Genomic DNA, 25,612 nt, shown 5'->3' with positions numbered 1-25,612 from the left:
AAAATAGCAATAGTAAATAAAATATATTGTACAGAGGTATATACAGCAAATTGGCAGTGTTGATTTGTGCAAAGTAAGGAGAAATATGAAGTGACTGTGAATTGAAAATTGTAAAGTATGACCTAGCTGTTATTATATAGTGTGATGGCATGTAGCAGGAAAGATTTCCTGTATCTGTTCCCTGTCTGTCCACTGTGTGGTGGAGAGGGTGCTGTTCATTGTCCATGATGGATAACAGTTTACTATGATTACAAGACAGTAGGAACTTAAGACCTCCAACATTCTTAAATATATATTATGTGGAATAAAGTGGAGTTTTTAAACATTCCTTTATCCATTTCACCTTAAACGTGTAGTCCAAGTCCATAAAGTCCAGTAGACCGAAACCACCTTTGGCTTTAGGCAGATAGAATAAAGGTGTAGTCCTACACCTGCCTTACGTCCAACGTCACACTCACGTCATTCCTTTCCTGCGCTCTCATTGGCTCACACGGGCCTCATCGTTTCTCCCGCAGTGGCCATATTTGTTGATGTGTCATATCAAAGTGACTTGTTGGGGCTGTATGAAAGCTGGTCAAGGCAGGAAACCCCTTTAAACTTCACTTCTTTTATCCCCGCTTGTCTCCAGCCGTTGACGTCCACCATGGAGGTTTCGCACTCGGTAGGGTCGAAGCTGTCAAACATCTAATTTAATTTGTTTTTTTTATTTACGCCGGGAATGCTAACGTTAGCCGCTCGGAGCTAACGCCTCTCTCATACCAACGGTCGCTCGGCTTTAGCCGTTAGCCGTTAGCCTGCTAAAGAAGAAGTGAGCAGAGCCTCCACACAATGTGTCAGGATGTCAGTGTGCCTGCTTAGCTTTATATATATATATATATCCATGTGTTGTTAGTGTGTCTTTAATATCTTAGGTAATGTGTGTTTCCCTTTAATGTTCGTGTCGTGGCTTAACTTAACGGTTACCAAGCTACAACCGAAGCGTTGTCAGGGCTAACGTTAAATGAAAGTGTCATATATATATATATATATATATATATATCTTTATATAATATATATATAATATATATATATATATATATATATATATATATATAAAACAATAACTAACCCGATATATGGCACATAAAGGCTGTGTTTGTATGAAGGCAGGCTGCTTTACATACGTGCTTCGGACAGGTTTGACACCTGTCACAGGAGCAACATCTTTTCAGAAATCAGAAATACTATTAATTATTATAATTGAATTGTTTTTGTTACAGCAGCTCCCAAACGGTAAGTGAGATAGTAAGAAAACAAAACAAAAACACTATACACCTATACGATATCCTATTTTAACACTATATACACATGTATAAATAACAGTTAAATAAAACCAGTAACAGTGAACTATGCAATATGTAAATCTAAAACCATATAAAGAATTTAGTCTTTGAGAGACTGTACAGAGAATACGCTGATTGGTTTTTATTCTAAAAAATAAAGTCCCCAAATCTTACACACTGCACCTTTTTTAATTTATACATATTCAGAATCAGAAATACTTTATCAATCCCTGCAGGGAAATGTTTTTTGTTACAGCAGCTCCCAAACGGTAAGTGAGATAGTAAGTGATAGCAAGAAAAGAAAAAAAAAAAACATTTGAACATAACATCCGAAAAATAACTTTACCAATATACAGCTATAAGCTATACAATTTAACACTATATAAACAGGGTATACATAACAGTTAAATAAAACCAAAAACAGTAAGATGAAAGCCAAGTAACAGTGAACTATACGATATATAAATCTAAAACCTTTTATAAAGAATTTAGTCTTTGAGAGACTGTACAGAGAATACACTGATTGTTTAAAGTGCAGTATGCATGTGTGGCAGATTTCACTCATGTATTGCACAAGCCAGTTCGATATCTACTGGACTTGACTTGGAGTGTGTGATATTTTGAGGGAGGAGTTGTTAGAGAGTTTGCATGTGTTTTTAGCTGTGGTGTTTTCACTCGCCTGACAAGAGAAGCTTGTTTTATGTTGCTATACCTCTATCAGTAGGATTACAGTAAGCACAAGGCGTTCAGGTTTTTATTATAAGACTTGAAATGGTGATCCCAGCTAGCAGTGAGTTTAAAGAGCTATGACGAATGCTGCTGAGGCAAATTTGGATAAGAAAACATGGTGTGAGAGAGAGAGAGAGAGGAAGGGGACTATGATGACAAAGACAATAACTCTGGGTGCTGTATTAAAAGTTTACATTGCTTCCAGCGAAATCCCAGTCACCTCTTTAGTGATTATTAACACAGTAGATGCTGACGAAGCTATTTCCCCGTCCCAAGGGATAATGTGTAACCGCTGAATGTTTGATTTATGAGGTCTGAATGTTTCAGACTGAGACATTAGGGGATACTACAGTTTGAGTGGACACAAGCTGAATGGCTCCATATATCCAGCAAGATAAAGTGCAACTAATCCCTAAATGTCTTATTCTCAGTGTTTTCTTATTTATGGTTCTCTGTTTGTAAAGAGCTCAGCACAGGTTTAATTTCTTCCTATTTAACTTCTGAGCGGAGGTTTAATTTCTTTGCATAGGTTTAATTTAAATGCAGGTTCTTTAATGTATGTTTGCTGTAGTTATAGATTCATTTTTAATGCATGCTTACTGTGTGTTTACTGTGTCTCATGCTGCTACTTGATGTTTGAATTTCTCTCTGGATCAAAAAAGTATCCATCGATATCTGTATTTAGACACAGTTACAAAAGTTGTATCTTCAAGTCTGACTGGTGATAAACTTTGAAGATAACTACAGTGAGGGTGTGTAAAAATAAAAATCCTCTTATCTGAATACCTGACGTTATGTGCAACATACCGACAAGTGTAGTGACGTCATGTCTGTTGACAGGACCACGCCTCTCTGTTTGGCATGTCTTTGAGTTAAGCGTTGCTTTTGTGGTAACGGCGGAAACTTGGAAATCACCAGAGTGATAAAATGAGGAAATGTCAGGCTTATTGTTGGAAGGACCGGATTGTACCTAATGCCAAAAAACATCCTGGTATTTTAGGCCACTCACAGCTGATGAAAACAGTTTAAGTCTTTGCTCACTCTCAGTTTCTCTTTCTCTCCCTGCTGTGTCTGTTTCTCCCTCTGTCTCTGCCAGATTTGAACCAGGGAGGGACCACGGAACAGCCTGGTCCTGCTTCAGACACACACACCATGGAGGGATTAGAGGTCGAATCCGCATTGGAGGGATCGCACCCGGTGAATCAGCTTCATGACAGCACATCAAACGTAGAGGAAGAAGATGAGGGACAGATCTGTCACAACAGTGCAGAAGAAGCGGAAAAGTCCAGTCAGGCGAAAGATGAAGCACTTGACGGCGAGTTAATCAAGCCTGCGACAGATGTTCAGACGGACACAAAGACGAAGTTGGAAGCTCAGATGTGCAGTCAGGAACATGCAGAGGGGAATGAGCTGGATGCTGATACCGGCTATGATAGCGGTACAAGTCCTATGGAAGGTGGCGATGCTCTGGTAGCCCCAGTCACTACTTCGGATGATGTGGTAGAAAGCTCTCCTCCTGTTCTTGAAGGGACAACCTTGTTGACTTTTGATGAAGTGAAAGATTCAGATGGCACCAATCCAAACGGCAATGAACAGCCATCAGTAACGGCTACAAATTGTTCCACAGAACCAGCACCTGCGAATGAAAGCGGTTCAGCTGAGAGTCCATCATCCTCTTCTGTCCAGAGCGTTTCTAAAAACTCCCCAACTGACTCGACAACCACCTCTGGGATCTCTAATGGCCCTTCTACCCCCAGTTCAGACACTGTCAGCTCCTCGCTGGCTTCCAGCCCACAAACCAGTGCCAACACCCCAGCCCCCTCACATTCCTTGTCGAGTCCGTATGACACTGATTGTAGCCGAAAGCTTATTTCCCAGATCCAGCGCTCGCTGTCACAGGAGTCCCTGCTGGATGAGTTAGAGACAGAGCTTCTGGCCTGTCAGCTGCCTGAGGGTGGAAGCACAGGCGAGAGAAAAGGGAGCCCACCTGTCAACGGACTCCCTACAGACCAAGAGGGCTGCATGGTGGTCTTTGAGAAGTGTGTGCAATACAAGTATGCACAGCAGGAGAAAGCTATTCAAAGGTAAACTGCCATTGGCTATGTTATTATATTAATACCTCTCTGTGGTAGCTTTGTTACATCAGTTTAACCTGCTATTTGTGCAACACCTTGCTTCAATTGTAATGGGTCAGTTTAGCAAGGGATTAGCCTACTTACTAACTGCAATTGTTTTATTTTCCCTTCACCTATTAAATCTGTTGTAATTAAGTTGACACGTGTATAATATATGTTTTAAAGCCCAAGCAGGGTTTTTTTGCAGTAATGAAACTGGACCTTTTTGCTTAAATGACACAGAATAGCCCATATATTTTCCTATTATCCAACTCCGTCCTCTAGCTTTAATAGCAACAGTGTAATTCTTCAGCACTTTGTACAGACTTGACCTAAATTGCTATTGTGTGTGTGTGTGTGTGTGTGTGTAGGTTGCTCGAGGAGAATAAGAGGCATCAAGAGCTGATCCTGGGCATCTGTTCAGAGAAGGATAACATGAGGGAAGAGCTGAAAAAGAGGGCAGAGACAGAAAAGCAGCACATGGCCAACATTAAAAAGGTTCTCTATGGTCCATTCACATTGTTCATTGTCATATGGCACTGACTGTTTTGCTGCACAAGCGATGCCGCCCTTATCTGTCCCTCAGTCCAAAACAAGCATACTCTAAAATAATGGCTTATGATTGGCATGTATGAAAACAGTAGAAGCTTATTTACCCTGTGTGTTTCCTCAACAGGGAAGCGCTCCACTGAGATGCTTTGTCTGACTTCCTGCCTGTGCTGAACACTGATGTTCTTTGATAATTGTGATCACGTAGCACCTGCGCTTTTGCAAACACTGACGGCTTATCAGAGCATTGCTTTCGACCAGCCTCAGATCAGCTAGTCCTTATTTTCTCTGCTAAGTAACAGCATCCAAAAATGTGTGTTAATGCAATACTTGCACATCTAAAATGGAGCAATTGCACACACTTTTTTTTTATTATTTGTTAATAAATACTAGAGCAATTCTTTTAATATATGGAAAATTCAGGGGCCATTTATCTACCCAATGCACAGCACAATTAAAGCAACAAACCAGAGGACAAATGGTGTCCAGCAAGCACCGGTCACACTGTGACGCTCCAGTTTAATTCAATCTGGAGTCTGTCCCTGTGTAGCTGGTAATTAAGCGAGTCAAACAAAGCAGCCTGGTGTAGAGAGGAAAAGGACACACGGTTCTGATTACTAGCATTCAACATGCCACATGTGCATGAAAGGCTGTATTCATGTGTGTGAATTCTGCATGCTGTGTTTTATTTAAATGTCTTGTGTCTTTTTTTTGTGTGTGCGCGTCCTACCCTTTGATTTACAACGCTCACTAATCGCACTCCAAATCACAAGGACGTCTCTGTTCATTGGCTATTTTCTATTCATTGGACACTAGCGTCGTTGTTGCCATAGAAGAAACAATAATTGAATCATGCCTTCTAGGTAACGGCGTTTGTTTAACCACTGAGCAAGCAAAAGGGTGTAGGAGGGATTTTTATGACAATGTATACTCAGTTCCTTTTTCTTTTTTCCAACAATAGGATAAGGCTTTATGGATTAAATGTCTATTACTGATTACTATCATATGTAATTATTTTAGGCTTATCTTGCTATGAGTCGTACTTTCTAAGTATCCGATTACATTACATCAGGAAATGGAACAATACCAAACTGCCTTCTTCTTCTTCTGCCTGTGCTGTCTAGATTTATTATGCCTCCCAGTATCTTTTGTGTCATCCCGTGTAGCAGGTTAGCCCAGGTGTGGCCCTCGGCTTACATGTTGCCTAACAAGTTAATTACCCTGTATACTCCCTGTTTCTGCAGTTGGAGGGCAGGGTGGATGAGCTGCTGAAAGAACTGAAGGAGTCGAGGGATAAACTGATCCACCAGGACCAGGCAGCTAAGGTTGCCCTCCAGCAGATGCAGAAGGATATGACCTACCGTGTAGAACAGGTATAACTGGGGCCCAAATTACTATGAGAGTATATATTTGATAAACTTGTTACACAATTTAGCCCCCCCCCCCCAGTCTGATCCTTATTTGCATGCCTGGCTTTGTTTCTTTTAGGCTGCTACAGTAGCTAAGCAAAGTGAATTCCAGTTTTTCTTCCCAGGATAGTAAAGAGGATAAAAAATCCTCTGAGCTTGACAAGATAGAACAGCAGAAATGACTGCCAAACAGCTGAGGGATACATAGATATATACTCTCTTAGATAATACGGGATACTCGTGTATCAACGCGAGTTCAGACTTTTAGCTCCTGTGGTCACAGATATCCCACAGCTTGTCAGAGAGAAGTGAACAGCAGGAAGCTCGGTTACAGTTCCAACCACAGCACTTTGCACATTTTTAAAGTTGTGGTATAAAATGTTGTTGTTAATTGGCCTCATTTGCTGCATCACTAGACAAACCACAGGCTGAGTACCTCCTTCTATAGTATCTATATAAGTTTATGCCTATGCATCAATTTCACTGCCAGCAAGTAATTAATACCGCCTCACATAAAAATGTTGTCTACATTTTTACATTAGGGCTGAAATAGCTAAAATAACTGGCCAAAAATTCATCGATTTTTGTCAGACACAGTCCCACATACCTTGAAGACATTGGCACAAAACTAGCAGCCGAGCAGTCAAAAGTCTTTGCCAAACAAACTCCTGTTATTGCAGATTTAATCACTTGTTATGTGAATAGTGCAGGGAAGCACATTTCTCATCCAATAGTTTGCACACCTGGTCGACACCGTGTAGGCTACTTTTCCCTTGACAGTTTTGTCACACTTCACAATTTTTAATTTCACTGTTCAGTGAACAATACAAGATAGATTTTTAGCACTCGGTCGTCACTTCCACGCCTTTGGCTTGTATCAGTTCTCCCTTTATATTAAGATGGTGACCCAGTCCTAACCAACTGTTGGCCCTGAGGTTAGAAACATTGACATTTTATAGACTGATTCTTTCTTTAACATTGTGATGCCTGATTCACAAAAAGTGATCAGTTTTCATTGTCTTATATTCCTAAATGCACACACACGGCAACTCATACATAGTTTCTCCATCCTCCTCTTGCTCTCCTGAAACTTGTTACAGAATGCTGGAGCATAAAACTGACAAACTAAAAGTGGCACACGAGCGTTTCGTTGGCATGAGGAATGAACACACCTGTGTGAGACCGGTAGAGAAAGCTGTGAGTGAACCACCAGGTTGAGAGTGAGGCATTTGGTATTGTAGCGTACCACGGTGTGTGCTCTGGCCTTTAAACTACTCAGCTTCGGGCGTAGACAGACTGGCATGTAGTCAGCCAAAAACGTGTGGATTTGCTGCTTGAATATAGTTTGTGGACAGAAGAAATATTTAAAACAATATGTTACTCTAGGACATTGTGGAATCTCTTGTCAGTCCACGTTAAAACCACAGCATGCTAAGTAGAGTAGTCCATTCCCTTTAGAGATTCCTAAGGGAAACATCACTTTCTACTGATCCTCTAAAAGGACCCGACAGAATAAGCAGCTCTGTGACTTAAATATGGGAAAATCGTACAAACCTCACGATGTGAACAACCTACTCAGGTGAACAAGAAGTGTGACGAGGCACGCCAGGAGAAGGAGGCCATGGTGATGAAATACGTGCGGGGAGAGAAAGAGGCCCTCGACCTGAGGCGGGATAAGGAGAGTTTGGAGAAGAGGCTGAGGGAAGCCACGAAGGAGGTGGACCGCCAGGCCCTGCGAGGAAACCAGCTGGCCCAGGAGAAAGGCCGGCTGCAGCAGCTATATGATGCTAAGGTAAATACTGTGTCAGATTTAAGTGTCTCGTTAAAGCGTTTTTATTTGGAAACTGTTTATATGACATAAAGACTCAAGAATAGCTGTGCTTACTCAGGTTTTGTGTACATTCAGCTTGAAAGTACAAAAAGAACAGTACAAATACACAAATCATAGAGTTGTTTTAATGTATTCATTTGAACAAATAGATTAAATTTAGCATAAGCATAATTATTTTATACTTTTACGGTAAAAATAACTTCATATCAGTATTTATATTTCCAGTTTTTCAAAGATGTAAGGAACCACTTGCTAGTCTTTTTAAGTTTGAGTTATATCAGCAGAGTGTTGGATGTCCTACTTGGAACTTTACGCTTTATATAATGAATAGTAGAGATTTAGAAAAGCGTGAAGATTAGTTATTTAATAAGTATCTCAGAACACAGCCAAAAATTCATTTGCTGCCTCTAATATTGTTCCTCCTTTACTCATCTGTCCGTCCTCTCAGGAAGGTGAGGTTGGCAGATTGACTCGTGAGGTGGAAAAGTTGAAGGAGGAGATCAACTCGCATCTTATCAAAGTCAAGTGGGCCCAGAACAAGCTAAAGAGTGAGGCAGATGCACACAAGGTAATGTAGAAATCTAATTTGTGAGACACAACTGTAAATACTGGGAAAGGAGTGTCATATTTCAATTACTTCATAAAATCTTTGTACTTTGGACGCTGTTGTAGACGTGGGATTGGACCTGAACATGCTGCAGTCAAATTTTAATCAAATGCTACACTGAATACAAGTAGATACATGTACACATTTACATTGCTAATATGGTCGATTACATAAAGTCGTTGCAGCTCCAGCATGCAACATTGCCCAAATCAGTTTGAAAGAGCATCCTCAAATTTCTTGCTCATGGCGGTTTTCTTCATTTAGACTAGAAACCATGTCTGTTGTTTGTCAAAGACGTGCGCCTGCTAAGTATTTCCAGAATACAAATGACATCCCCCCTTCAGTCATTTTATCTGCAGCCGCTCCATAAAAGACATGATTTGATTCAGGGGAGAAATGAAATGGGGTGAAAATGGTACAGTAATGATCCTGCAAGGAAGTCATTATTAACACTGTTGCTATTTTTGAAAACGTCTGTCGGAAAATAATGCTTTTTATTTTTAACTGCCTCCAAGCAAAGACACAACTATGAACCGAGGGGAAAAAGCAAAAACTTAGTGCAGTTGTGTTCAACGCTGCTGATGTTTTCTCTTTGGGGTTTCTTTGTGTGGTTGATGTTTGGTGTGTGTTAGTCACGGTTGTCTGTACACGTATAAAAGTGTTTACCAGAAGAAGAAGTATTTTGGAACAGGAACCTTTTTTTTATGGCTTTATACAGTACAGGGTTGAAGTGAAATGACCTTATGTTCATCTGTGTGCAGGAAACTAAAGACAAACTGAGAGAGACCACATCCAAATTGGTCCAGGCCAAAGAAGAGACCGAACAGATCCGCAAGAACTGCCAAGACATGATCCGAACATACCAGGTGTGTGATATTTATCACATGGAAGTATTAGTTTGCTCACCGAGAATGTGAGCAAATGTAAAATACCTGTGTCCAACAAACATGACGTATATCTGAATGGATGTAGGTAGAGATTGCAGTGGACTGCAATCAGTTCGCCTACTCCCTGAATGCACAAATGAAAATAAAATAATTTGATCATTTATCATATCTGATGCTATTTAATGAGCGAGAGCAAACTTGAAACATGATTGATTTTGCTTCAGGTGAATGGTAGTTTTCATTTGGACCTTATGATGGTGGTAAAGAGCTGTCTAAATGTTCTCTCCGTGGTGGAAAGATATATATGTTTGAGCTACTGTCTCCTCTCAGCAGCCGTGTGTGTTACGGGAGCATACATAGACAACAGTGCCAGGATATAGACCATCAGTGAAACAACGTGACACGGAGCTCCTTAAAAAAACATACATATGGCCCATTTTTAGCATATTTAAGATGATTAAGACAAAAACTAAAATGATCTTTGTTGTAAACAAGTTCTGCTTTGGTATCTCACTGTCATTATCAGCTTCATTATCATGAATCTTTTCTTTCATGTCAGTTTTACTGTTGTCTACCTTCTGTCTCCCTGCTTATTGTCTTGTTTTTTTTTCAATCTTCTACCCCTCTCGCCTCCAGGAATCAGAGGAACTGAAGTCCAATGAGCTGGATGCTAAGCTGAGGGAGACCAAAGGGGAGCTGGAGAAACACAAGCAGGAACAAACAGACCAATTAGAGGTGACATCCGCTGTGCACACATACAAACACTTTGCAGAGGTTCTCTTTGACGTGTATTCATCAGGCCTGTCAGTGGGCACTTTAAAAATCCTGGATATAAAGTGAAGCTAAGCAGATACAGTGAAGATGTATAGTTTATATGTCTGCAGACAAACAAGTCTGTGAATTTTGTTTCTGTTCATCTCTGCGACTACCCACCAGAAATACAAAATAAACACTAATGCAGGTTTGCTATTAATTTAAAACTATGTTCCGCCATGCCATTATCCAGCCTTTTATTGATGGACTTGATGCCAGCTCATCTAATGAAAAAAGAAACATGTTTATTTTCAGCTGTTTCCATCAGTTTGAGAGGTGTAATTGCCTTAAGTAGGAATGAGTAACAAACTGGCACATAGGCTCTACAGGCTGACATGCATGCACACAGGAGCAGATGTGGACTCGGGCCAAACACAATGGCCTGTTTTTCTCTCTGCCCCATTCTGAGGGGAATCACACTTTAAAAATAAATGACCTCGAAATAATCAATATGAAGCTGTGCTTTTCAACAACAACCCAAAGAAAATCACTCATTTTCTTGCCACGATTTCATTCTGGTTCATTTTATCCAGGATGTTTACAATCCCTTTAAAAAGTCTTCATCAGAGCCTTTGAGTCATGTATCGGTCTTGAATTTAGTGTGTATGTTATGCTCAAGTTATGATGCAACCCAGTCGCAATTAATGCAAAGAAAACAGTCAAGTTTCCATTACTGTGTGTGTGTGTGTTAACATTAAAATGGGATGGTAAAGGATGAATGGAGGACATGGACAGTAAAATTGCAGGCATCTTTATCACTGGCATGTTGTCTTGGATACCGCAGGCTACTAATAGCTTCTTGGAAATGTTGAGTAGCGCTCAAACCATTAATGGTCTTATTAAAAAGATGAGAAGAAACATTAATAAGCTTTGCTTTCGCATGTATAATGAGTGCATAGGCAAAATAACGCTAATGAATGCCACGCTTGGATTGCCAGGAAGTGCATCTGTAATGAAATGAAATGGTACTGTAAGATTTTCTTTTTTTTCTTTTTTTTTCAGAAAGAGATGTGTTGCATTTAGTATGACTGAGGGTTAAGTCGATGTACCATTTAAGATGAACTGGTAATGTCTATTAAATCTTAGTAATAGCAATCAGTAAGTGCAGAAACAAACATTGCTTTATTGCTAGGATTCAGAGATTTAACAACAGAAATAGTTTATATGAGGAGAGTCGAAATAAAAACCGTAATAGTGAATAAATATCTAACGGAGATCTTAATACGTCTGGCAGGTGCACCGAGTGAAGGCCAAAGAGCTGGAAGACCTGAAAAGGAGTTACAAAGAGGGCATGGATGAGCTCAGTACTCTACGCACCAAGGTTTGTGATGCAGTCAAGTGTTCGAAACATTTGCGTGCGGACATAATAAGCGGGTCTTCTTCGGCTTAATAAGTGGGCGTGCGTGTCGTTCTGCAGTTAAAGTGTCTAGAAGATGAGCGTCCACGCTGGGAGGACGAGCTGAGTAAGTACAGGGAGATCATCAACCGGCAGAAAGCTGAGATCGGCCGGCAGAGAGAAAAGCTGGACGAGATCACGGCGCTCCAGGATCAGCATCAGAGGTACAAACACACTCTCACACTGATTGTGCAGGAGCACTGAAACTAGAAGCATGGATATATGTTTTTATTTAAGCATCGTGCGATGTCCACAGCTCTGAAATCAAAACGTTAAAGAGAACTGTGGGTCTCTGCAGTCACTCTGCAGTCACTCTGCAGAGGGAGGCAATGCAAAAACTAGCTATGAAGCTATACGTCATACACTACGTGAAAGTGACGTCTTGTGTTGAGCTTAGTACTAAAGTAAATATTAATATTTTCTGAATTCTACAGTTAATTATGTTGGGCCTGGCCTGTAAAATGTCATAGGAATTGGATGTAGTCCTATAAAATGTCATAATCAGCTCTTGTATTTGTCGAATTAAAGATAAAACTGTTAATATTATTGAAGTACTAAATAGAAGTATCATTATGTGACATGAGCGCACCTTTGGAAGCTGTCGGGTCTTGACATTTTCTCATCATTGCTTAAACAAATCCACCCCATGCATGGGGTTACCTTGCAGACCAGTTTAAATCCTTGCCTTGTGCCAATGTATCACCATCAGTCATACTTGGTTTCATTAGTTCTTGTCCCTTTTTATAATATTTCTTTTTTTCATGTACCTTATCACAGGATTTAAATATAGGTCAGGGACAGATATAGCACTCAGGGCAGGGAGGGATTCAGATCCCTCTGTGAGTGTGTGGCTCGGCCGGCCATGTGCAGATGACTTGACAGAGAAACTTCTCCACTTATGAAAATCCTGATTTCTGTGCGAGCCAGAGTGCCATAAGTAGGTGGCTCCAACCCAAATGCAAAAGCCTCTCTCTCTCTCTCTCTGGCCATTTTTAGTTGTTGGCTAGAAATTTTTTTTTCGAGTGCTTGAAAAGTTGACTACCAGTGAATGTTGTGACCATCCTGATGATATGATGTATAAAATAACTATTAATAATATTTCAGCTGGCCTATAGCTTCAGTAGTCCATGTGGATGTGGATGTAAAATAACTGGCTGAAAAAGGGGAGTCTATAGTGAACGCCCATTTAATGTGAGTCTCTATTAACACCTATTTTTTGTCACGCAGCGATAAACAAGAAATCACGTCTCTGCGAGAGGAAGTGGACAGCCTGAGCGGCCAGATGGCTGACCTCCAGCGTGATGTACAAGGCAGCAGGGAGCGCGAGGCCGAGCTACTCGGCTTCACCGAGAAGCTGAGCAGCAAGAACGCCCAGCTCCAGTCAGAGAGCAACGCGCTACAATCTCAGCTCGATCAGCTCAGCGGCAACTTCACAGAGCTCCAGGCGAGGCTGGAGGAGACCAACAGGCTACTAGATGACAAGGTCAGGGACCGGCTTTGATCGCACAGATAGAGTGAGAGGTAGAAGTGATGCATGAATGAAACTCATGGATGAATGCCGTTCACCCTGCCTCAATGAAATCCTTCATAAAAAGGGTCTTGTCATTAAAACGTGTTGACGATTAATCAAACCTTGACGTAAATGCACTGCAGAGTGAATGATTAGTGCTGAGTTGTCTGATCTAGAACATACAGTGTCCTTGAATCGTGATATTTCCCCACTTGACACTCAGGAGAACATCTCAGTCTTCAGACTGTAAATTTTCTTTTGAGAACAAGCAGCCAGTCACAATAGCATAGCGCTCTGTCATGGCTGCATTATTACTCAACATGTCTCATTAATCCCACAGTCACGGCAGCTGAAACAGGAAGAGGTGCTGAGGCAGCAGGAGGTGCAGGGCCTGCAGGAGGAGCGGACAGTGCTGCAGTCGGAGGTGGCCCAACTGAAAACCAGAGTTGAAGAGCTGAGGGACGAGCTGGTGACTCAGAAAAGGAAACAAGCTGCCAACATCAAGGACCTGACGAAACAACTAACACAAGGTTAGGAAACAACTTGACAGTATATGTATATATATATCTCTGTAGCTAACTCATGGCACAGCACCCAACCTAATGCAACTATTTCATTATCAGATATGGAGGATTACACCCTGAGAGCCACGCAGCTTAGATACAAAAGTGTCTGTAATGTCTGTTATGTGCACAGTGATGTAATCCAGTATACACTTTTAGTATTTATCTATTTCCTTTTTTCGATGCTATATTTTTGTCTGAAATTAAACTGGAAAATGACATCAAACCTACCGCTGTGAGAAGCAATGACGACGGTTACGCACTGTGACAGTCCGGCATAGAACAGAGCAGAGCAGAGAGAAAATAGCTCTCCATGCGGTGAGAGGCAGGAGGAGAAGTTGAAGCACCCAAACAACAATCGCAATGACAAAACACTCCATGAGTCATAGAAAGAAAACAAGAGACGCTGACGAGCCGCAGACAGAAACGAATAACCGAGAAGAGAGAGGGGGAATTAATAGATCATTATGATAGTTATAATTGGAATCGAGCTCTCGTCTCTTTCATCTCAAACCTCTTATGATGTGAGTGGACATTATTTGACTCAAATGTAGCACATCAAAAAAACAAGTATGTCTAGGACCACTACAAAAAATTGCAGATGAACACTTGTGTAACACTTTGGCTACACTCACCATGGCTCGGAGGTAGAGATGGTCGTCCACTAATCAGAAGATCAGCGGTTCGATTCCCTCCAGTCATGTCGATGTGCCCTTGGGCAAGATACTGAACCCCAAATTTCGCTGCGCCATCGGTGTGTGAATGTGTATGAATGATTAGCTCCTCAAAACTGAGTGGTATTAATATAATTAGTATTCAGAACCATCTCACCAGATGTGCCATTTTTCACCAGCATACAAACAAATTCATCACAGACCTTTACACGTGACAGTAAAGTGGCAATTAAGTTGACTTTCCGGTTAAGGATCAACCGGAAAGTCACTGGAATTTGATTGCACTCTGCTTTACAATGGAGGTGTAACATTAAATTATGATAAATAAAAATAAAAATCTTTCTTCTTAACTCCAGTTTTCTGTTGTGGCAGGCTATTTAAGTGTCTTTTATAATGTGAAAAGTAGGTAATGTGTCAAATATTTTAATAGGTAAAAGCATACGCTGCATTTAAAATGTAATTTTATTTAAATTGCAAGTTTATAAGCGTTGCATCATTTCCAGCCCTGCCAAAGTGGTCACTGTTTCCATCATCCAGTTTCACTTTACCGTGATATCTTTAGTATAGAACAGCTTGACTGACCCAGGATTTAATGTCAGGTCACACGGTGATTGGAAACAAGGGAGATGTGAGCGTACAGATTGGTGCGGCGTGTAGAGAGCTTATGTTCTTCTCATGCCGGGATTATACCTAATAGAGTAAGCCAGCTTCCTCTACTTGGCTCTCTGCGCACACACAGAAACTTTAGTGTGCAGAGTTCAGTGCACAGGATTTTCACTTGGGACAAGCAGGATATTTTTATTAAGAGAGCCTGTGATCATTCATCAGTGTTGCAGTTACACTTTCTAACCACAGTGCCGTTATTTTCAACCTTTTGTTTTTACATGGAAGCTTTGCTGAGCACGCACGATTCTTCAAAAGCAACCTGTGTCACATTTTTTTCAGGTGGACGACCCCAGAGAGGAACACCCAGAGTTCAGTCAGGCAGTGAGGCTTAGCTTTGACTTTCATCGTGCCTTTTTGCTGGCTCCTACCTATAATAACTGTTGTATTTTTATAGTTTTTAAAGTAATCAGTAATCAGTTCTGTCTGCTTTTTATCAATCAGTTCATTGTTTAAGTGATTTAGAAAGTGCAAATATCAAATATTTCCTCATTACAGCCTATTAGTGCTGTTTCGAGCACACAGTGCAAACCTTTGTGGGTGATTTGCTCAATTCAGTTAATAAATCATTGTGATCAGCATCTTTTCTCTTCTTCTACAGCTCGTAAGAGGCTGGAGCAGGTTGAGAATGGAGGCTGTGACCGGGATGCCAGCAGTATGGGCAGTCGCTCAAGTTCCTCAGGTACTGCTCCTGGATTTGGTTAGTATTTAATACACACAAAAGTAATATCATATAAGACTTTAGTTTTTCTCTTCTTCTTTTAGTCTTTTTTTCCCCCTCTGGTGGCATACATTTTTTGGTTTAATGGAAAAAAAAATAGCTCATCTCTAGTTAAAATATGACCGAAGTCACACCAACAAGCAGTTTTCAAAGTTTATCTTCCACTCCACTCCAGGGTCCTTGAATGCACGCCACGCCAGCAGCGTTGAAGAGCGGTCACCAGAGAGCCAGTCGAGCCCTTCAGTGGTCGTCGTGGACAGCTTCCCAGAGGTCGACAAGGCTGTGCTCGTGGATCGCATTGTCCGTTTGCAAAAGGCACTAGCTCGAAAGCAAGAAAAAATTGAGTTCATGGAGGATCACATCAAACAACTGGTGGAGGAGATCCGGAGAAAGACCAAGTGAGTGGCATGGACCAAAGTACAGGGAGCAGAGAAAGAGAGATGGCGAGAACAGTGCTGAATTTTTTTTGGCCATAGAATGAATTTTAGTGGTGGATTGTCCAAACAATAGTGACGGACGGATAAAGTTTGGCACTCCAAATGCAAATGCTTGTAATCATCAGATTCAGTGTTTCAGACCCTACAACAGTTTTAATGTAACAGCAGCTTTATAATTATGCAGTTTTGGTAAAAAGTTGTCAGCACTGTTACTTGTTTAATAGAAACAAAAGAACAAGCCCACAACCGGCAGTCATTAAACTGTACAAGAAGAGTCAGCAACATATAAAAAGTTGCTCACTAATGAGAAGAGATTGCTGCAGGGCTGATTCAGGACGCTCAACAACAAAGCTCAAGTACCAAATACTTAATATGCTGGTATGCATCGTTCACTTTAAACGCTGCAGGTAGATCTTCTAAATCAATACTAACCAATACAAGACCTCTGAATTCATTAGTTTCTATTAAGACTACATCTATAGTGCGTTATGAGGGCATTCGTAGTGAATTCTGACTCATATAAACACACATAATGTTTTCTGAAGTACTATCAACAGTCATGAAACATCACAGATGTGACTTTAGAGATGTGACTGTATTATAAATACAAGTTGATGCTTTTACTAGAAGTTGACCGATGAAGCTTATTATGCATTATGACCACCTATACCCCTATGTGAGCTTAAACAGTTATAGCACAGTTATGAAGGTTATTGTTTGTGTTAAGTAAAGTATAGTAGGCTACATATTGATGCTTGAAGTTATTATCATCTCAACTGTTTTATGATCAGGAAGGATTATGTGTGTTTATAAGTGAAGTCTTAAAGCGTTATGAAAGTATTATAATGTGCTATAAATAATTATAAGTCACTGTAGATACAGTCTTCATAGAAAGTGTTACTGATTTTAATGTAACATTTTAGTTTGACAAGTTTTCTTTACGTTTAATCCGAACGCTCGGTCACATCCTACCTCATTCCCCGGTGTGCCGGTGCTTCAGTTGACCTTGACAAACAGTATATGCTTACACACACAGTTCGTGCCCCCCCCCTTCTGCGTCTCTCTCTTGTCTTTTAGATTCTAACTCATGCGCCGCACTTCTTGTTCGTGACAAACTTCACTCAGAATCTATTTATAGTCAAGCCGATCAGGAGGGGAGGGGGGTGTGTGTGTGTCAGTATGGATCCTTAATGATGTTCTATCTATATTCATGGTCATCGCCTAAACTAAAGAGATGGTGTGAAGGACGCAGGAGCTATCTTTATTACATCGCCGCTTTATGTATAGGTTAGGCCTTGAGTAGGATTGTGGGCCGATGCCAGAGTAAAATGCGTTGTGGATATGAGATTTCATTTAAGTTCTGCAGCATGTCAGCTCCTGTTGCCAGAAGATATGTTGGATGTTTCCGCTTGGATCGTCCCCACCTCTCGTTTGTTTCGCAGCCCATAGGCTCGGATTCAATGCATTAGCCTCAACCTACATTCAAGAGTTAAAATCGAGGACGAATCCCACGGTTGCTGGGGCTAAATTTAGCTCTGTAAAATCTCAGCTAAGCACGGGGGTGTTGCGCTACCCAGAACGAGGATGTGAATTTATCCTTTTTGCCTTTCTGTTCCTATCCCTCCAGGACAGGCTGGTGAACATGGATGAGATAACTGTAAGCCTGAAGCAGGTGGATGAATTAAGAGGCAGAGATGATGTGGGAGCTGGAGCTGGTCTCTAACAAAGGACAGTTAGTGGAAGAAAGTCAATAGGCTAGTATTTGATTCACGTTACCACATCCATAACACTCTGTAGCAGCGTTTTTGCACCTTTTTAAGCTCATATACTATAGTATAAAAATACTATAATTCTCCAAAGAATATGGAGTTATGGAGTGGTAGGAGATATTTTGGGTACTCCCAGTTCAAGAAGTAATAATTCCAAGGTGCATTTTAGTGAGAAACCTCTAATCAGAGAGCTTAAAATTCTGTTACACACAGCGTTAACAATAAGTGAAAGCTACACAGTTCATAAAAAATCTAATAATACAAATCTGCAGTTCAATTAATTCACTGCTGCCGTGTTCAAGCAGCATATTCATGTTCTGCCAGGAAGTCAAACATGGGTCACCGGCTGCAGTTTTCACACCGTATATGTAATTTGCAGTAAATGAGCTAAAAACGTGCAGAAATTGCAGCATCATCCTTGAAGGGCGACGATGTCCGTCCTTCAGTATCCACACCTGCTTATTATGAGCGTAATGCTCCATTTGTGTGATTTGAATTCAAATGATGCTGATGCAAAGCAGCAGGGGGCCTTTCTGTGCAGATGTAGACTATTTATTTTGAGAGAATCTCTTGTAATCAATGGAAAGAGCAAATCAGAGCAACACGAGCTCAGTTATTATGGATCCACACCTGCTGACTGTGTCAAGATCTATTATATTTGATCTTGTCAAGGTTATCTGGGATTTCTGTCGCGCTGCCAGTCAGGCTCAGCTTCTTGATGCTTATTGATTTGAGTAATTGATGTATTGATGTAAGCCAGTGCCTGTGATGTTTTGAGGATATATTTAAATGTTTTTAAAATTTGATCAAAAGTATCTAAATTCACACACAAAAAAAGAAAGCTCGAGCATGTTGCAGCAAAAAAGCCTTCAACATGATAATTGCCTTTTTTTAATTCAGCCTGTGCGAGTGCGATTTAAGATAAAACACGGCTTTGATTCTAAGCTTTACAGACCACATGCGTATCTTTCTTTCTCTGCATCTTATCTTTCTGTCTCGCCACTTTTTGGGCACAAAGTTTATCCACATCAAGAGCTTTGATTTCAGTGTGGTCTGACATAACATATCCGAGAGCTGTACTGTACCCGGAATTGCCATTTTTCGCTTCACGCATGCCTGACTTGCTGCCCTCGTTGCTTATGCCCTCTCGGCTGGAAAAGAAAAAAGGGCAAGTCATTGTCTTGCTTACCTGTTCCACACATCCCTGCCCCCCTCCCCTCCCCTCCGCCGACTCGTGCATGTCATTCAGCACAGCCATGTGGCCACATCCTTAATTTCTGTCACTATTTTTGTTTTTTTTACTAAACACTGTCGTGATGGAACTGGGGTCCAAATATGGACCCATTGCAAGTCTAGTTAGAGGTAAGTCTCATTTTAATGTCTGTGCGAGCCCAGGTGTTTGTGTGTGTGTGGATGGATGGGGACGATTTATGAAGGTGGCTTCTTTTGTAGTGCTTACGTAGCTACAACATCTTTTTGTTTTGCACCATAGACTTCTTGCTTTCTTAATTTTTTTTATGCATACACAGCACAGTTGTATTATGTAGATCCTAGAAGATTTTATCCTCCCTCCTTCACGGTGCACTTATAGTTGGTTGATTTAATATCTTCATAAGTGAAATGTTAATAAATAATTCAGCATTTTTAAAAATGTTTGAGACGCCAGTGTCTCAGGCTGCTGCATGTCACACAGTCCAGCTGTTTTCATCTATTAATGCATGGTATGCAGTAATGAGTTACTGGCATGTTTTCAGTCCTTCCAAGATCTCTTTCATGTTCACTCGAATAAAATGCCTTCCTAAAAAGGAATGGGAATCAAATCAGCAAGTCTCTTAGTCCCCAATGAATGACTGTCCCCTTTTAAAATCTTGGCGCTAAACATTTAAAGAGACCCCTTGAGGTTAATTGTCAAAGATGGATCCATAAAGTTATTGACTAGACGGTGTATCTGCACAGAACAGTTCATATCCTTAGAAAGTACGCAAACTGTTTTCTGCCATTTTTCATTTGTGGTATTTATGCTCTTCTTTTCAAGTTTTGATAGCTATATAATGTCGTAGTAGCCGTAGTAACGGTAGTAATAGCTGTGGTTGTCGTAGTAGTACTTGCAACATTTCTCCTCGAGTGAATCTTATTTTTTAACTGAATTGAAATGTTACTGCACAATCTTACTAACAATCTGGAACATCCACGTGCTCAAAGCTCATCTACAGCTACATACCTTCAAAAAAAAAGATTCAGACTCTTGGACACTGAATTGAACTAAACCATGCTGTGTGTTTCATGGGAGCAGGTTTAAAATACTGATCACTGACCCCTCTCAAAAGATGTTGACCTTTTTCTGACTGGCCATACGCGCGTACCCCTCTTCACCTGCCCAAACTCCAAGTCTTAGTTCCAACCCTCTACACGTTTCTTTCAAGCCTGAGCACCTCATTTCTGTGGCTGCAGACATCCGCAGAAAAAAAAAAGAAAAGTCAGTGCTTTGTCCCATTTTCCCTCCTCTTTGGTCACGTATTATGAAAAAGATAATAGGAAGTAGGGGGCGGTAATGAATTTGAATGAATTCAATGTCTGCTCTCTCTCTGGGTCTGTTTTTTCTCTAAATAGAAACACACTTGCATGTTTGTCGTCTCTGGGCTGCGCTGGGGGAAATTGGACAAAGGGAAGTTTGGAGCTGTTTAAACTAATGAATTCTCTTTTCTCCCTCTATCTGACACAAACATAACTTAACCTCGACACTGTATTGTTATCGAGACGAGAATGGATTATGAGCAGGAAGATTTATCTCATTTTCACACACTTGCATGCACACGCAAACACAGGCAAGTTGCTGATTAATTATGTCCCGACAGCCCGTTCAAACGCTGCCGTTCTCATTACCTTCCCGTCTCTGACTGGTGCAATAATAATCTTTCTAACTATGACTGAATGTATCCAGCACGTACGAGTTCAATAAGCCATCCCACCGGAATTACTATTCCAGAAACGTCCGCTGCTTTTGCCGCTGGAAACGGTTTTATTGCTCTGTAGGAGCTCCCCATATATAAATCCCACTTTCTCAATTTTATTTGCTCAAGCCGAGGCCGTGCATTCACTTCGTTTCCTCCCCTTTTTTGAAGTGCGCCGCTTCATTGATCTCCTCCCTTCCTCCCCACAGAATTATCCAGAGCTATGTGCTAAGAGAGGAGTCGGGGGCCCTCTCATCAGAGGCGTCAGACATTAACAAAGCTCACCTGAGTCGGCGGGGAGGCATCATGGCTTCGCTTTACACCTCCCACCCGGCGGACAGCGGGCTGACCCTGGACCTGTCGCTGGAGATTAACAGGAAGCTGCAGGCTGTGTTGGAGGACACACTGCTGAAGAACATTACCCTGAAGGTACGTCTCCTCCCCAGCAGGCGTCATATCGCATAAATATTGAGCTACAAGTTCAGAAAAGCTGACTTTACGTGTGGTAATATTGATGACGCGTGCAGTTTCCTTTCAAAGCCTCTGTAACCGTTTTAAGCTTACAGTAGATGACCTGAGTGGATAAATAATTTGCTGTGTCATGTTTCACCTTCAGAGACAGAGAGCCTGATGTGACTCTTAAAGTGTGAAGGCGCTGCCATCACCATGAAAAACATGTTCAGTGTAATGCAAACACAGAAATTAGTAACACTGTTTCTAATTGATATAGCTCTCATCATAACCCGAATGAATCCTTTGTTTTAGCAGTTTATTTGCTCGTACTCCACAGTGTTCATGTTGGTAAAAGGTGTATTTATTAATTTTTTTTAACGCCACATATTTATTAATTCCTGCCTATCAACACACTCATCAAAGTATTCTTTAATATTTTAGATTTTTGTGTGCGCGTATGTATAAAATAAACTGCATTTACTGCACTTCACTGCACAGTGTCCCGAGCTTATGCCTACTTATGTGCGATTTACACAGACACCAACTTTACAAGACTGCAGGATCACTGACTGCCTGTACTTTAGCACCTCTACATGTGTATGAACTAATGCAGATTACTAATGGGGAGCCTCATTTAGCCCCTGCAAAGTGATCATGCTCAGGTGTCGCAGCCAATCAAGCGTCATCTTCCGCTCACGGCGATGCTTTGTAACGGATGCAGACGTTGCCGTGCTGTGATGTCCGTGATTTGACTTTTATCAGTTTTTAATTACTTGTGAAGCATCTGAGACCTTACAGCATGCAAACAACTGTTGTTTCATAGTTTTGGCTCCATATTTTTCACACGTGTTCGAAGGCTTATTAGAGAATCAGTTCATTCAAAATACAATGCTACTGAAATTCGGATCAGAAATGGCACAGATTAAAAGTGAAATTAAAAAAGACGGCACCACACGAATGGTAACAAAATACTACCCTGACAATGTGACAGTGTGAAGATGGATAAAAGATCATTCTTTTTGTCCTGCGAGGTTTTTTAAAGTCAGCCGTTTATCACACATTTATCACAGTGTCATACTGTAACAGAGATTCGTCGTCCCTTATTAGTTTATCATCTCCTATTTACAGTCTTCATCCTCGTTCAGCCCTTGTGTATGTGAGCTTGGTTCAGAGTCTGCACCTTCAGGGTATTCAACACATTCAGTTGAATTACAATTTCAAGTGAGCCAATGTTCTCATGTGTCAGTGTTCAGTGAATGAATCCGTTCCACCAGCCTGGCCAGGGACGGGAATTGCTAAGATTTTATTGATACCAATGCCATTTTCAATTCTGTTTATCAGTTTCTCTTTTTATATTTGTATTGTATAAGGCATACACGGGTTTACAAAACCTTTTACCCTGTCTAACCACTGTTAGCCTGAGAACAACCTGCAACATTATCTAACATGAATCAAATGATAGAATATTTGTACAGCATTCGTTTAACCTGTGAAATGTGGTTTACAATGTTTAAAGGTTTACATTAACCACCCAGCTTTAGTGTATGTTCCATTAGTCCCCATGAGCCTTTTGTTCTTTCTATTTACGTACAGATTTGTATATATTTCATCACTGTGCGGTAGTTGAACTTAAAGTTCTGCCTCTCTGATTGATGCAGCCATTATGTTTGTGCGCTCATTAAGTGTCTTTACTTGCTGATCCAGTAGATTTAATTTGCATAATCAGTCAGTAATAATCAGTTGGCGTGTTTACTTCACAAAGAATTATTTATATCTGTGAGTTTCAACCCATGCAACACCATGTCTGTTTCCAATGCAATACATACTAATGTGCTATAATATGAATCACTTATTTCTACATACCCAAAGTCTCAAACGCGTCTTGAATCAAATACGGTGGGTGGAAAAAAAAAAACTTTCGAAGACGCTCGGAACATAAACATAATAGCAAACTGAAAAAAATTAAATATTTATTAAAGCTTCTAATGCGCCTGCATAAACATCCTGTCTGCATGTTGATGCTGGGACATGAGATTCTTTTATAAATAAATTCATGTTTATTTTTTAAAATCAGTTACTGATCAGCAACAGTCTGTGCGTTATCCAACATGAATGAAGTTATAGAATATTTGCACAGCGTTCATTTCATTTAAGTTTTCTCAGTCTGAGAAAACAATCTGCTAAACCTGCCTGTGCGTTCCTAATTATATTATCGTGTAACACGTCCTGTATCGTATAAATTACCCTCATTGACTAGCACGCCGCTCGGTTGGGAAGCGGCAGCGTTTGTGTAGTGTGTCAGTGACACAACAGACATGACAACACGCACAGTTGTTACCTTTCTTCATAAAATGAAGCCACGCTTCTTTTTTGCTCTCCTGCTTCTTGTTACAAGTTTCCAGCGCTGTAGATGAAGCAGTTTGTTAGCATTGGTAAAGGCGTACGATTTCATTGAATAAGACAGTTTGGAACAGCGTTCTTAACTAGAACTGGCTCTTTGGTTCAGAAGATGTCCCGCACCTGTGTTAGGACGGCAGCAGGCTGTTGTTACTAGATTATTCCATGTAAAAGTTTGCGTAGTCAGAGAAAATAGTCTAGCTAAACCTGCCTGTGTGTTGCTAATGTCACCCGAAGTGAAAAATGTTCTTTTTGTGGATAAATTTGGCGGCATTGGCGGTGCTAAACATGAAGAAAACACTCTAATATAGGCACGATGAAATGATCTAACAAAACACTGGCGAAGCCAAACTAAACTAATCGATAATCGAGCTGTTTCCTCTTTTTATTACTGCCACTTAAATGTTGTATTTCAGTCTAAAAGCCTTTCTTTGTCACTAACAGGAGAATCTGCAGACGCTGGGGGCCGAGATCGAGAGGCTCATGAAACAGCAGAGAGATCCCGTAGACGGAGCGAGGAGGAAGTGACACAAACACCTAAACAGGAGAGAGGAAATGGAGGACCGGGAAGTACTCAAGGAATCCTCATCCCACCATTTTTTTTTTTTGAAGGAACAGAGAACTCGTTCTCCCAACATGAAGGAGCAAATTGAATGTTGTTGTCAGCGCCAGTAGCACCTAAGGCTGCTTTATGGAAGACCTTTAAACTTTTTGTCCATTTGTCTCTTGAACATACTTGAACTCGCGTCATTATTCCATCCACATCGCAACACCTCTGTTTCCTCCTCCAGCACAACAAATCTTCCGATCATCTCCCCTGAGCCTTGCCAAGATTAAAAAACCAAGTTGCTTCGAAAGCTCGAAACTCTGATTGCCTTGTGAAATGAATTGACTTAAAGATGCCATAATTGTGAATGTATAGCAAATTCTAAGTGGGAAGTAGTAAAAAAAAAAAGCAACAACTGATTTGCCAACAGATTTCTCCTCCACACAGCGACTCACAGCTCTGTCCACCGTACAGTAACGGAGATGACATGATCCTCGCCCAGCATGCTCTCTCTCTACGTCTCCTCGTCTGCCAACAAACCAAATGTGTTTTTGAAAAGGCTGCTTCTCCACAGCACTCCGTATGCGAAAGTGAAAAATCATCCCTGGCTTGTGAGGTGGAGGTGGGGTGGGTGGGGATCATCTTTTGCTCTGCACAGCACTTACGACCAATCTGGTGGAGCAAGGTGCTACGCCTCAGCAGACCCACCCGTCTTAAGACTTAAGGAAGCAGACTGTGTCTCTGCATTGTTTTCACGCAGCCGACGACGCCGTACCATCGGCATGGAAGTATCCCAATGAAGTAAATCTATGACCGATGCATCATGATAAGGTTGAAATGTAGAGCTGGTCTTTAGTTTGGCCATTTTGAATGTGATTTTTAATTTATTTTCCTTTGTTAGCCTATAAAAAAATTTATTTTAGTATACCTGGTTATCCATTTATTTGTTTATTTCTTACACGATTATGACTCTCTGTTTTCTTTTGCTCTTAATTTAAAAGCTCGAATACCTTGAACGTTTCTTTTGCCCTCCCTTCACTGTAATCTGTTCTGCAACTTCATTTAGTAGCAACCGGCAACAACTTCTCCTAATCAGGCGTGAGCAACAAAAGATGTTGATGTTTCAGCTTCCCCTTTAAAGTGCTTCGCTGGCATCATTAATCCTCATTTCAAACAGCAGGTGCGTACACGCACGAGCAGCTCGCGGAGACTTTCTTTGCACCGTGTGCACAATAAGATCTGGCGGGCAGGTAGCGAAAGACAAAAAAAA

The 25,612-nt window shown here is 40.9% G+C and overlaps 1 protein-coding gene across 3 annotated transcripts; it reads left to right on the top strand.

Annotated features, from left to right (window-relative positions):
- The first annotated feature begins 475 nt into the window (after nt 1-475).
- On the top strand, nt 476-25,612 carry ccdc186 (coiled-coil domain-containing protein 186). 3 transcript variants are annotated; one of them, XM_019264768.2, is made up of 16 exons: nt 477-661; nt 3,148-4,135; nt 4,537-4,663; nt 5,959-6,087; nt 7,703-7,915; nt 8,403-8,522; nt 9,323-9,427; nt 10,085-10,183; nt 11,496-11,582; nt 11,679-11,821; nt 12,885-13,140; nt 13,508-13,697; nt 15,669-15,767; nt 15,964-16,186; nt 21,155-21,374; nt 24,240-25,612. In XM_019264768.2, the coding sequence occupies exons 2-16, from the start codon at nt 3,204-3,206 to the stop codon at nt 24,321-24,323; spliced, it is 3,027 nt and encodes a 1,008-aa protein (XP_019120313.2). In that variant the 5' UTR covers nt 477-661; nt 3,148-3,203; the 3' UTR covers nt 24,324-25,612. The 3 variants fall into 3 exon arrangements, with proteins under 3 accessions (XP_027145094.1, XP_019120313.2, XP_019120315.2); XM_019264770.2 differs by having other exon boundaries at nt 478-661; nt 15,669-15,749; XM_027289293.1 differs by lacking the exons at nt 21,155-21,374; nt 24,240-25,612 and adding an exon at nt 17,853-17,973 and having other exon boundaries at nt 476-661.

The sequence above is a fragment of the Larimichthys crocea genome, chromosome XVI (assembly GCF_000972845.2).
Source record: "Larimichthys crocea isolate SSNF chromosome XVI, L_crocea_2.0, whole genome shotgun sequence".
Taxonomy (NCBI): domain Eukaryota; kingdom Metazoa; phylum Chordata; class Actinopteri; family Sciaenidae; genus Larimichthys; species Larimichthys crocea.
This window is presented reverse-complemented; position numbering and strand designations above follow the sequence as displayed.